Below are 14,676 nucleotides of genomic sequence, written 5' to 3'. Positions count from 1 at the left end.
GTACACACACACTGATTTTACACACATTGAGTAGAGACACATCCTTTGTACACACACACACACACACACAAAGCAAGCAAACACATTTGGGGGCACAATGTAGCAGGCATAAACTGTCATTCTACAGATACCCTTTGTAGTTTGTTCAGTGATGTTAAATAAGCTGGTTAAACAATCTACACTAGCGATACAATGACACCCTTTCCCTTTATTGTTGAGGGTTGGCAGTGTAGGGTTAGGGTTAGGTTCCAGTGTAGGGTTAGGGTTAGGTTCCAGTGTAGGGTTAGAGTTAGGTTCCAGTGTAGGGTTAGGGTTAGGTTCCAGTGTAGGGTTAGAGTTAGGTTCCAGTGTAGGGTTAGAGTTAGGTTCCAGTGTAGGGTTAGGGTTAGGTTCCAGTGTAGGGTTAGGGTTAGGTTCCAGTGTAGGGTTAGGGTTAGGTTCCAGTGTAGGGTTAGGTTCCCGTGTAGGGTTAGGGTTAGGGTTAGGTTACCGTATAAAGAAAGTCCTACAGGTGATTGTGACAGACCCTGGCCATGTCCAGCGTAATGAATGACTGTGTTACATGTTGTTTGAACATCTGTGCAGAGACGATACTGTCCAGCTGACACTAGCAGAGACAGCACCGGCAGACAGCTCCCACAACCTTGTCTTCAGGTCGCTTCACTCATCCCAGAATGAAGTCATGCTATTGAATCATCAGTGCTACGCTGGGATTAATCTAGTTATGCTAGTGACCTAGCGCTGCAGTACTTCATGTACCTGTGAAGCCTACAAAGGTGCTGAGCATGTCTTGCTATAATGAAGAGCGTGCTAAGCTTTGGAGCAAGAGATACATGCTAAGATATGATTAACGGCACATTTTTGCTACTCTGGACAACTCTGATCATGTGAAGTGGGATACAATATATCCCTTTTTGTGAGTGATATTCTGAAACTGATCAGGTCTGTTTGTGTAGGGATGGAGCAAAAGCATGCACATACAGTAGTTCTCCAGGAGGAGAGTTGGCCACCCCTATTCTAAACTCATAAACACGCACAAGCATGCGCACACACACACACACACACGCACATTCACACACACACAAGCGCAGACACGCACACACCTCTCCATCTGTTTCTGGTGTTTCTCCTCGCGGGCCTGGGCCTTCATCTGCTGCACCTCGATGGTGTCTGGCTTGCGGCGGCGCATGTACAGCTCGTGGTTGCCCATGCACAGCTGGAGGATACGCTTGTTGATGCGCAGGCGAGGGGCGAAGAACACAAAGTCCTGAGAGAAGGAGAGAGAGAAGAAAGACGGGGGTAGAGAGGGGGGTTGAGAGAGAGGGGGGTAGAGAGAGGGGTAGAGAGAGGGGGGTTGAGAGAGAGGGGGGTAGAGAGAGAGGGGGGTAGAGAGAGGGGGTGAAGACAGAGAGGGAGTAGAGAGAGGGGGTAGAGAAAGGGGGGGTTGAGAGAGGGGGTAGAGAGAGAGAGGGAGGTAGAGAGAGGGGGTAGAGAAAGGGGGGGTAGAGAGAGAGAGGGGGGTAGAGAATGAGGGGGGGTAGAGAGAGAGAGGGGGGTAGAGAAAGGGGGGGTAGAGAGACAGAGGGGTAGAGAGAGGGGGTAGAGAAAGAGGGGGGTAGAGAGAGGGGGTAGAGAGAAAGAGGGGGGTGTAGAGGGGGGTAGAGAGGTCAGACTAAATAGTCTTGCAGCCAGCCATCTTTAGTGTTTCCATAACGTTGACATGACAAAGGCTCTACTAACAGTAGGCAGGTGCAGAGTCCTACACTCTGTATGACAACACCCATAGCGACCATTTAGCTTGGAATGGAAAGTTAAAATGGCAGCTGAAAGGAGCAGTAGGGATGACTAAACTAAACCATTCATTTGAAGGAGACACTTCCCATCTGCGGTTACTGACCACAGTTAGGCTGACCCCACACACACACACACACACACACACACACACACACACACACACACACACACACACACACGTACACCAGGGTTTCCATTAGGAAAACGTGGTGCTGGATAACGTGACCGGAAATATTTTAATTTACTGGAATCATATGCATTGTGTGCGTAACCGATTAGGGCGTCCAACCACGATGCTCAGAATGACAGAAATCACATTTAGATTATGGTAATTCATCTTAACAGAACACGCAACTCCTGTAATGAAGCAGCCAATAAAATGTCATTTTCAAACATTTGCCAAAATGCAATTGGCAAGAAAAACACCATTCTAAACAGCGCACCTGATGCGAGCGGTTCCACATGTGACAGAGATGAAAATATCTATTAGAAACTAAAGAAATGCAACAACTATGATGGGTTGCTAATATGACTATGATTGTGCCTTTGGCTTCTGGACAATGAAAGAAAGTTGATATGAAAACCAATAGAACAGGAGAGAAACACTTGTTTCCATGGCATATGAGGAAGTCTTTATAAAATAATTGCCTCCACGTTTCAAGTATATGTTTTCAAAATGCATACTGCTTCCGCCTGCCTACCTACCGTTGCCTATGCACTTGAATGGCGAATGGGAAGCGTGCTTCAATTACCAGTTGAGAAATAAAAATAGTAGCTCTTTTTAATCCAGGCCATCAAAACTGTTTTAAGCACGCAATTACATTTAGAATTGCTGGGCTTTTAAAAGCATGTTTCATTTACATCATTTTAGCAGACACTCTTATCCAGAGCAACTTACAGTTAGTGAGTGCATACATATATATATATTTTTTCATACTGGCCCCCCGTGGGAATCGAACCCACAACCCTGGCATTGCAAACGCCATGCTCTACCAACTGAGCTACATCCCTACCGGCCATTCCCTCCCCTACCCTGGACGACGCTGGGCCAATTGTGCGCCGCCCCATGGGTCTCCCGGTCACGGCCGGCTACGACAGAGCCTGGATTCGAACCAGGATCTCTAGTGGCACAGCTAGCACTGCACCACAGCTAGCACTGCACCACAGCTAGCACTGCACCACAGCTAGCACTGCACCACAGCTAGCACTGCACCACAGCTAGCACTGCACCACAGCTAGCACTGCACCACAGCTAGCACTGCACCACTCAAGCAGCAACAAGCTGAGGAGCTGCAGCAGCTCTAGTGCTGAGGTGAGTAGGCTCTCTGTATGCTGTGCACGGGTAATACATAAGATACATGATGACTAATGAAAATAAAGATGCCCCAATTTAATTCCACTAAATTCAGCAAATGTACCCATAGACCAATAAGCATGATGGTCAAATGTATTTCCATCGACTGATATTTCCATCAATGAATAAAAACATTATTTTGCCATGGGATTGTTTTTTCTCACGGTCAATTTGGCCAGCAACAATTTTATTTATTGGCTTTTAATCGTTTTTATCTGCCATAAGGGCGGCAATTACCGGCTAACGGAAACCCTGAGACACACACACACACTGGCTTGAGCAGAAAGAGATAAGGTCTGTTGAGCGTAGAGGCTTGATGGACATTAGGACATTAGAAGAGCACTCAGGGTGTGTATGCACATGTGTGTATGGACGTGCGTGTGTGTCTGTGTGTGTGTCTGTGTTTGTGTGTGTGTGCACATGTGTGTGTGTGTGCACATGCATCCTCGTTCACGTTTGTGTGCATGTGTGTCTGTGTTGCTCCCTATCTGTGCCAACAGGGGCTGTACCCAAGGTTCAGTTGACAATGGGTGATGGGATTGAGGATAGGGCTAATGGGCCTGCTGCTCCCAAGGAGACAGGAGAGGAGAGGAGAGGAGAGGAGAGGAGAGGAGAGGAGAGGAGAGGAGAGGAGAGGAGAGGAGAGGAGAGGAGAGGAGAGGAGAGGAGAGGAGGGGAGGGGAGGGGAGGGGAGGGGAGGGGAGGGGAGGGGAGGGGAGGGGAGAGGAGAGGAGAGGAGAGGAGAGGAGAGGAGAGGAGAGGAGAGGAGAGGAGAGGAGAGGAGAGGAGAGGAGAGGAGAGGAGAGGAGAGGAGGCAGGCAGAACTGGCAATATGGGAGGTGAGGGAGCCAACACCCACATACTGTAACTGTACTAACCATTAATACACAGTAAACATCATCCTTTCCCTCTTACTTACACTGTATTGTGTTTTAGCCTGGTCCCAGATCTGTTTGTGCTGTATAGCCAACTCCTATGGTTGTTGTTTGGCCTAACACAAACAGATCTGGGACCAGGCTTACTGTGTTTTGTATTGGTCCATCAGGACAGCTGCTGCAGCTGTTTGCTAAGTGTGTTGTGTGAAGACAGTGTGTGATGTGGTGAATACCATCCATCATCAAAACAGTGTTATTGTGGTTCTGGATCATGGCGACTTGAGTCTGATGCCCGATTCTGATATTGAGTTGCATCCCCTTTTGCCCTCATAACAGCCTCAATTCGTTCGCTTAAAGGTGGGGGGCGCGGACCGGTCATAGAGCCCATAGAGTTAAAGTTGGTGGACTGTAACCTGTAAAATCCATAGATTTAGGAGGTCTTCTAGTGGCCGTTAGCTGTAAAAATCCATAGATTAGCCGCACCGTTATATAAGCCGCAGGGTCGAAAAATTGGAAAAAAGGCGCGGCTTATAGTCTGAAAATTACGGTAACCTGTCTCCTAATGTTTTGTACACTCAGTGTACAGTGTTTAACTCACCGGGGCCTTCTTGTCGATGGGTTTGATGATGAACTTCTTGTCGTTGAAGGAGATGTTCCTGATCTCGCTCCAAGGGAAGCCGATCTTTGGGGTCAGTCTGGTGGGGGAGGAGGCAAACCAGTGTAAGTATTGTGTAGGCCGCATGTGCTTTAAGCAGGTTGGCTTTTATTGGGATGACTCATGTACTGGAGGCAGCTCTGCAGGGTAGTCACTAGCTGGCACAGCCACAAAGTCATACAATATCATTTAAAACCTAACCCTCACCTTAACCCTTAACATTAACCACACTGCTAACCGTATGCCTAACCCTAACCTTAAATTAAGACCAAAAAGCAAAATGTTTGTTTTCATGAATTTTTACGATATATAGCCAATTTTGACTTTGCAGCTGGCCCATCTAATGGAAATCACTCAGCGCTGCCTCCAGGACAAATATTTACATGGCTTAATAGTGGACATTACAGTGTACATTTTCCATAGATTTATTCCAGATTATTTTACAAATCACAATCCAGGGTTATTGTAGCCAAATCTTTCAATGGAAATGATTTTAGGCAGGCGGATCAGAGCTAGGTGGCTGGGCCTGCCCCACCCATACAATGTTAGGAGAAACACTGAGGCACCTTATTCCTTATATAGTGCACTACTTTTGACCAGGGCGCCATAGGTCTATGCCATTGGTTACGCATCCTGGGATGTGGTAGGAAACAAGTGCAAATAGGAGATGATTCATCCATGTCTGAGGCAGGACCGTGTGTATTACTGTATTGTACATGTTGGCCTCTGTATCAATAGGGCTAGTTGGGAGGAATCTCGGGCGAGGCTCGTCCATTGTGTACTAGAGAGAGACACATTGACTGGATGCCAATCTAATTTGGTACTTTACAGACACACACGCACAGACACACACACACCTTGTCTGATCCACCTTACAGTGACACACAGTGACACACTGTGAAACCCTGCTGCTGCCTGAACTGGTATTTCAATCAATTACAGACGCTGGGTGACATACACTTAAGGAATCCCAGATCTGTTTGTGCTGTCTTACTAGCACCTATGTCATGTTTTGTCACGTGTTGTACAAACAGATCTGGTACCAGGCTAGAGGTTATCTGAGCAGTTTGCTCTTTCACAAGCTTTTCATAGGGATCCCAACCTGAACTCTACAGGGTATTTTAGCATCAATGTTAGTGAGCATTGTTACAGTTTTTGCTCTGTACCGAAAGTGCTCTATCTTGAAAACATAACTGCTGACATGCACCATGCACCAGATTGAGTTAGGATCTCGAGTGCTTGGCTGTGTCTTTTGGAGAGATTAGCATTGTCTCTCTGGGCGTTAACTTTAGGAACCTGGTTATCCTGTTTGTGGTAGACGAGGATCAGATAGAGGAGGACAGAGACAAGGTCTTATTTAGAGGCATGTCTAAGTGCTAGATTAGATTTTGTATACGGTAGCCCCTCCCAATGACCCCTAACGACTGTTATCCACAGTACCCACAGAGGTTGAACAGAGGTATGTTCCATTGAAGAACAATGAGTTCACCAGTCAAATTGCCAGGGTCAGAGGCTCTTAGCCCATTCTAAAGATTATATGGTGTGTTCCGGGTTATATAGAATCTCATAGAAACTCAAACATGCATTTGTATGGATTTATACAGCAATCAGGGACAATATAGGACATCCTATTTTCTCCAAACTAAAAGGTCCCAGTGGTGTGGTATAGGGTCCAAATGGAATCATGTCCTGAAAGCTAGCTATATGTCTTGTGCTGAATGAGGGTGTGTGTTTGTTTGACAAAGGGCCTAAGGACTAAAACCGTGGCAGAATGGTCATAACTGACACAAAAAGGAGCAATGCTGTGTGTGTGTGTGTGTGTGTACGTGTGTGTGTGTATGTGTGTGTGTGTATGTGTGTGTGTGTGTGTGTATATGTGTATGTGTATGTGTGTGTGTGTATGTGTATGTGTGTGTGTGTGTGTGTGTGTGTGTGTGTATGTGTGTGTGTATGTGTGTGTGTGCGTGCGTGTGTGTGTGTATGTGTGTGTGTGTGTGTGTGTGTGTGTGTGTGTGTGTGTGTGTGTGTGTGTGTGTGTGTGTGTGTGAGAGAGAGAGGCCTTGGTAGTAGTAGTGCTGCATATTGTCTGTGGCCTGGAACTCTCGTCGCGGGGCCTGCGCTCTAAGTCAGTTTCTCATTCTTCAGAACCGCACAGCTTGAAAAACCAGTCATGGTTACAGCCGAGGCCCAGAGTGCACAAACACACACATGCACGCACACGCGCACACACACACACACACACACTCAAGGACACTAAGAACCCTACAGACACACACAAAGCCCTGTGTTTGAGTGTCTCTCTCTTCTCTTTGGTTCGCCAGATTTACAGGTACCAGACTACTAAATTAAAATAAAAGCGTTAGATTAACTTTAAAGCCATTCTATGGAACAATAGTTTCTGTAAATAAACACTTTGATGGAACACTCATCAATTTGTGCTTTGTGTGGATTTAAAGCTAAATATAAAACCCCCAGACAATTTGGACACAAGCCACAATAATGTGGGTAGAGAGTAAGACAATGGGGAATCCCAAAAAATCCAAGTTACAGAGTTACAGCATTACCATCTGTAGCCACTCAAGTTACAGAGTTACAGCATTACCATCTGTAGCCACTCAAGTTACAGAGTTACAGCATTACCATCTGTAGCCACTCAAGTTACAGAGTTACAGCATTACCATCTGTAGCCACTCAAGTTACAGAGTTACAGCATTACCATCTGTAGCCACTCAAGTTACAGAGTTACAGCATTACCATCTGTGGCCACTCAAGTTACAGAGTTACAGCATTACCATCTGTGGCCACTCAAGTTACAGAGTTACAGCATTACCATCTGTAGCCACTCAAGTTACAGAGTTACAGCATTACCATCTGTGGCCACTCAAGTTACAGAGTTACAGCATTACCATCTGTGGCCACTCAAGTTACAGAGTTACAGCATTACCATCTGTAGCCACTCAAGTTACAGAGTTACAGCATTACCATCTGTAGCCACTCAAGTTACAGAGTTACAGCATTACCATCTGTGGCCACTCAAGTTACAGCATTACCATCTGTGGTCACTCAAGTTACAGAGTTACAGCATTACCGTCTGTGGCTACTCAAGTTACAGCATTACCATCTGTGGCCAGACAGTCTTTTGGGGGGCCTAGGACCACACTGCTTTCAATAGACTTTTGGCATGGAGAGTTTAAACAGTGCATGGAGCTCTAGGGAGGGAGCAACGGCCGTTGTCAACAACACAACCCAGCAAGAGGTTAGTGCACTGCACTCAAAACACTACTTTGGCATGTCTTCCAGACATACTTTTCAGTGCTTTTAGCTGTGCTTGATTGAGTGGAGTAGTCCCAAAAGTGCAAAGTGCAAACCCCACCCATCTAGCACTTTGGGCAGGCTCACTCAAACACTCAAAGTATTTGAAAATAAACAAATACTATTTGAACCCTCTGCCAGAGGGTCAGTGACTGCAGGGCCATCGACTGTATATTTGATTGGTCACATACACATATTTAGCAGATGTTATTGTGGGTGTAGCAAAATGCTTGTGTTCCTAGCTCCAACAGTGCAGTAGTATCTAACAATTCACAACAATACACACAAATCTAAAAGTAAAAGAATGAAATTAAGAAATATATAAATATTAGGACGAGTGCAAAGTTGCTTAGGAGCTAGAAGCAGAGCTGCCATGTCTGTCTGCGCCATCTGGAACTCTGGAATATTATGTCACAATCTACTTTAACCCATTAACTTTAGTGACCTCACCGGGAACAAGTAGTTAACACATAATCACGCAGTTACCGCTTGTGTCGCTCGAGCAATCTCGTAAAATATTGTACTTTTGAGCTTCAGCAAAGTGTTTGGTGGATCACAGATCCACAGAGCAACCTTGGGTATGAAGACACAGTAGAAGCTCATCAAAGTGTTTGGTGGATCACAGATCCACAGAGCAACCTTGGGTATGAAGACACGGTAGAAGCTCATCAAAAGATAGAGAGAGTGGAAGGGAATAGAGTTGTGGTAACTGTCTGTTGAGAATAATCTTCATTGGTACTGATTAACTAAAGACGTGGGTTAACCTGGACGGCTCCAATAGTCAAATCCATTGGAATTAGGCTTCAATGTCTGACACAGAACTGTAGCGAAGGCCGGAAAACAAACTGGTATCGTTGACAAGCAGAACCAGAATGGGTAGATAGACTACATGACTTTAGACCTGGGTTCAAACAGTATTTTAAATATTTCAAATACTTTAGCTGTGTTTGATTGAGCTTGCCTGGCTCAATGGAATCAATGGAATAGACCCAGAAGTGTAAACCTTGCCCAACCGGCAGCATCAATCGAATCGTAGTTCAACCAAGTTTTGCATGAATTGACCCCCTAGTGGTCAGTTCAGAGAGGGAACATGGGTGGTGTCCAGTAGGGAATAAACGTTTTGAAACAGACTGAAATGGGGCGGGACTACCTGGACATTTACATTTTTCTTTGCAAAACATTTTGCTCCGGTGTGACCTACTGAACAGGACTCTGGAGGCAGTTGTTTCTTAATTATTATTATTATTATTATTAATGTTTTTAGGGGTAGATCAGCTTAATATTGCAGATAGATTGTAACTTCATCAATGTAATTGTCTGCATCACTTCCAATCCCCCATGTTGTTTCTTACTTGTCCTCCTTCTCGTAGATGTTCAGTCCCAGGGCGTCCACTCCCAGCCACAGCTCGGTCCCCTTCTTGTTCTTGATGTCAAAGTAGTTGACTCCGTACATCTCCAGGTCCTGGGCGATCTTCAGGTACTCCAGCATGGCATCCTCCCTGCAGGATCAAACATGGACAAATGAAGGAATGGTTTAGGATTGATTTGACTCTCCACACACACACAAACACAAACACACACACACACACACAGTCAACGCTGCTGTGCTATTTATTTAATATTTATTCATCTGCTCTACAAGACACTATCCACTCTATTACTTGTAAATTGCTTTCTGAGGTACAGCAAATAATGCAATTGACCTGTTTCCTTATGACAGGGACAGCAACACAGAGACTCATACAAACCAAAACAGACAGGAACTCACTTGAGCATTCCACGGTGTTCCTCATGCCACACCTGGATCCTCTCCTCCCACTGCTCCCTGGACAGCTTGTGCTGCTCCAGAACCCTACAGAGGAGGAGGAGGAGGAGGAGGAGGAGGAAGAGGAAGAGGAAGATGATGAAGATGAGGAGGAAAAAGATGAGGATGAGGACAAAAAGGGAAAAGAGGAGGAGGGAGGAGGAGGAACAGAAGAGAGGGTACACAGAGAGAAGATACACTGAATAAAGGGTACTCGTGTTATGATCAATATTGGGTTTCTCATGACATGGATTTTTTTGTGTTTATGTACATACGTGTACACAAAACTTCATCCTGTTCCAGTTTATAACAGTATCACACTTAGCTATTGTCTAGTATCTGTACTCCTGGCTTCCTATGTTCCAATGTCGATACTAGCATACCACTTAGAATGCATCCCCAATACATCGACATGAAGCAAGGAGTGTGCTTCATGCTACTGTGGCTATTGGAAAAGTTGTCTCGGTTGTGTCCTAAATAGCACCATATTCCCTATGTAGAGCACTACTTTTGACCAGAGTCCTATGGTGCACTACTTTTGACCAGGACCTATAGGACTCTGGTCTAAAGTAGTGCACCGCATAGGGAATAGGGTGCCATTTGGGATGCACCCCTAGTGTGGGCTGGGAGTGGATCGACGCTCACCGCTGGGGCAGGAGACGGTCTGAGGTGAGGTAGCCGGGCCGGTGGAGGTCCCGGGTATAGTCTCCGAACTTGGCTTGGACGGAGTATGAGGCCAGCAGCACGGCCGTCTCCGGGGGACAGTACACCTCATCGCTCAGGATGCCCTCCTTCACCTGGACACACACACACACTTAACAACTTTGTTTGTATCAGCAATGAAGCATTGTGAGTACAAAGAATAGTATGACAGTGTGTGTGCGTGTGTGTGCGTGGTGTGTGTGTGTGTGTATGTGTATGCGTGTGTGTGTGTGTATGCGTGTGTGTGTGTGTATGCGTGTGTGTGTGTGTGTGTGTGTGTGTTACCTGCATGAAGAACAGCTTCTGGGTGATGTCCTGGATGACCTCCTCAGACACGTCCTCGGGGAAGAACTTGGCGCGGAACTTGAACTGCAGCGGGTTCTCCTTCTTCACGTCCTGGGACGACACCTGGTTGGAGAGAGACGATTGATTGATCATTGATTGATTCATTGATTGATGATTGACGCATTTATTGTCCCAATGTCCTTCAAGAGGATCTCCGTCCCAAATGGCACCCAATAAAGTTGATCCAATCCTATCATTCTTTGCTAATCATGAAACTAGTAGACATAGGGCTACATTCCAAATGGCACCCTATTCCCTATATAGTGCACTACTTTTGACCAGAGCCCTATGGTGCACTGTATAAGGGAATAGGGTGCCATTTGGGATGTAGCCCTATGTCTACTAGTTTCATGATTAGCAAAGAATGATAGGATTGGATCAACTTTATTGTTCCCGGGGGCTTAAATTGTCTTGGACGCACAGTGCTGCATAAAAAAAATGCACTGTCATATTCCTCTGTAAAAGAGGGATGTGTAAAATGCATGGTACTGATAAAACTTGAATGATCCTCTGTGTTGTTTACTGACGTTGGCCTCATCTTCTGTGTTGGCTCCAAAACAGGAACTACAAGGTATTGATGAGGCGAATGGGGTGGGTGTGTGAAACGACTGGAATATTCCCATTAGAGCATTGTGCTGATAGAGCAGCACAGTCAGCACACAGCTTTTCAACTGGCCTGGCCAGCCTGCATGAAGGGAAGCAAGACCAACAAGTCTCTGCCTCTGCCTCTCTCTGCCTCTGCCTCTGCCTCTGTCTCTCGCTCTGTGTCTCTCTCTCTGTGTCTCTCTCTCTGTGTCTCTCTCTCTGTCTCTCTCTCTGTGTCTCTCTCTCTGTGTCTCTCTCTCTGTCTCTGTGTCTCTGCCTCTGCCTCTGTCTCTCTCTCTGTCTCTCTCTCTGTCTCTCTCTCTGTGTCTGTCTCTGTGTCTCTGTCTGTGTCTGTCTGTCTCTGTCTCTGTCTCTGTCTCTGTGTCTGTCTCTCTCGCTCGCTCTCTCACCACTGGGTTGTCAGGAAATTATAAAATTCTACTGTAAGTGCTAGAGCTGGTACAATAAACTGAAAATGATCAACACTGACCATTCCGATCACTTATCGCAGGCATTTTTCTGATATCGTTCATTACTATAAGTAGCATATACTAGAGAAATGTGAAGTTTGTTAACGGGACAATTGATGTCTACAACCACCAAAATATTAGTAGTAGTTTAAGTATAATTTCAAAAAGACTGTGGTGCATTAATGTTATAAATATATTGTTCTATTTATCGATATCGCATAAATTAATGCATTTTTTTTCCAATATTGCCCAGCTCTAGTAAGCACCCCACTGTCCTGTGTCCTCAGTCAATCTGTACTTCAAATGTCCTTGTGAACCCACAACCGGCCTAACACCTTTATACACCTTTCACTGTAAACTATGTAAAGCTACTCTACTAGCCCTATAACATCACTACATTTACACTAATGCTAATAGTCTATCTCCTCACATTGGGCCGTAATGCTAATAGTCTATCTCCTCACATTGGGCCGTAATGCTAATAGTCTATCTCCTCACATTGGGCCGTAATGCTAATAGTCTATCTCCTCACATTGGGCCGTAATGCTAATAGTCTATCTCCTCACATTGTGCCGTAATGCTAATAGTCTATCTCCTCACATTGTGCCGTAATGCTAATAGTCTATCTCCTCACATTGTGCCGTAATGCTAATAGTCTATCTCCTCACATTGGGCCGTAATGCTAATAGTCTATCTCCTCACATTGGGCCGTAATGCTAATAGTCTATCTCCTCACATTGGGCCGTAATGCTAATATAGCAAAAGGAAACGGTTTACTATCCGTGCAATATAAATCAGCCCAAACCAAATAATGTAAGGTGGGGTTGGTGGGTTTGTGTGACCTCCATGATGTGATAACCAGAGCCATTTTATACATACAGTGCGCAACGTGTATATACAGCTCTGGTGATAACCATCTGACGCATTTGGAAATTCTGCACATTGACACAGGCTCAACTCCATTCCACAGACACAGGTGGATGTGTTTTAGCTATAATGTAACTATACTGTAACTATACTATAACTATACTATAACTATACCGTAGCTATACTGTCAGTACAGAGTCTACAGGGTCTACAAGTTAATGAAGACAGAGCAGTGTGACATTTTTGTTTGCTCAGTAACAACAGCAAGAATGAAGTAGAACTAGTATTTTAGTATCTAGTGGTTCACTAAGAGTTCACACTACTGGCTGCACAGGAATTTCATTGGTGTGGATTTGACTGGAGATTGCTTGCGTCACAAATGGCACCCTATTCCCTATATAGTGCACAACTTTTGACCCGAGCCCTGTGGGGCTCCTTATGGGCCCTGGTCAAAAGTAGTACACTATATAGGGAATAGGGTGCATTTTCAGACAGTCACTGACAGGATGTGAAAATAAAAGAAGGGAGATTCAGAATTAGCCACCGGCCTGCACAGGAGTGAGAGAGGGTGGCCATTCGCCAGCCCCAATGCATTATGTGAATTCAATAATGCAGTGAGTGAGTGGCTACTGATTGATTGAGTGAGTGGTAAGCAAATATAATGTGGAGTGATTTGACCCCGCCTTTAAAAGAATGTGCTCTTTTTGTATGGTCTATTTTATTTTGTTGATTGTAGAATGGTTATGCCAAAAAATATGCGGAAGTCCAGCGGTTTAAGAATAGAGCGGGAAATGGTTTGAGAATGCCTTAGCAGATATGAACACATATTTGTACACGGTACTACATCAGGCAAAATACAGGGGACTTGTAACATTGTCAGTCCTATTGAATAGAGTTGAAGGATGGGACTAATAACAAATAACAACAAATAATAACAAAGATAGCTAATAATGTAAGCATACTGTGTCCATAATAAGTATATAGGTTGTATGTTGGGAGCTTTTGGGAAAGAGCACAGTTAGAAAGATATGGCATGTAGAAGCAAACCGGATGGACATCATGAAAATGATCGGAGAGGTTGAGAGTAGAAGAAGTTCAGGAGCAAAAAAATAAATAATATATATATATAATTATTGGAAAATTAACTTTGTCCATAAGGTGTAGATAGTAAGTATAGACCGGAAGTAGAGGCCTGGGCATTGTTGTTCACTAATTTACTCCAAGTAGGGAAAGGATGGCGGGGTTGAAAAGTAATAAAGGGGAGTATATATATAAAAAACATGGGGGATTGGAAGTGATGCAGACAATTACATTGATAGAAGATACAATCTATCTGCAATATTAAGCTGATCCATCCCCCCCCCCCCAAAAAAAAAAAAAAAAAAAACCCATTGTCAGTCCTAGATGAACCTTACCTTTTTGTCAAGCTTCAGCCAGGTGAGGTATCCTTTACCGTCCACATACTGAAGACCAGAGTACCAGACTTCCCTCAAGCCGATGGTCTTCACCACCTGTGGACGAGAAAGAGACAGTACCATGAATCAACTCTGTCAGTAAGACACTTACTAGAGACACAAACTGTACCTACCAAACACAAACAAATAGGATACACTGAAGGCAGGATCCTAACTTGAGATCTGAGCACTTCTTGATGATTGCATAAATCATGCATTGATGTCAATGGAAGATTTGAGTGAAAACTCAAGTTATGTGAGCAGATCTCCAGGCCTAAATGAATTGATAAGTAAACAATGTTTAGTACCTCTATATATTAAACCCACTAGCTTACACAACTGCCACACAGCAGTAGTGTACACATCCAAGAACATCTTGGAATACAGAACTTGCTTTTATCATCAAACCACAAGATTATTTTTCACAGAGATGAGGTAACATTCGGGAAAGTAGTCAAC

At 44.7% G+C, this 14,676-nt stretch overlaps 1 protein-coding gene across 2 annotated transcripts in view; it reads right to left on the bottom strand.

The window, feature by feature from the left end:
* ezrb (ezrin b) overlaps positions 1-14,676 on the bottom strand; it is a 46,382-nt gene that overhangs the window by 11,963 nt on the left and 19,743 nt on the right. For both annotated transcript variants that reach the window (XM_084151470.1, XM_084151471.1), the window contains exons 4-10: positions 14,179-14,274; positions 10,782-10,904; positions 10,440-10,591; positions 9,759-9,842; positions 9,343-9,489; positions 4,622-4,718; positions 1,104-1,267 (exon numbers count right to left, since the gene is read on the bottom strand). In XM_084151470.1, the coding sequence (XP_084007596.1) occupies positions 1,104-1,267; positions 4,622-4,718; positions 9,343-9,489; positions 9,759-9,842; positions 10,440-10,591; positions 10,782-10,904; positions 14,179-14,274 (863 nt within the window). The remainder of the gene's footprint in view (positions 1-1,103; positions 1,268-4,621; positions 4,719-9,342; positions 9,490-9,758; positions 9,843-10,439; positions 10,592-10,781; positions 10,905-14,178; positions 14,275-14,676) is intronic.

Source organism: Coregonus lavaretus (genome assembly GCF_964263955.1).
Source record: "Coregonus lavaretus genome assembly, chromosome: 33".
Lineage (NCBI taxonomy): Eukaryota > Metazoa > Chordata > Actinopteri > Salmoniformes > Salmonidae > Coregonus > Coregonus lavaretus.
This window is presented reverse-complemented; position numbering and strand designations above follow the sequence as displayed.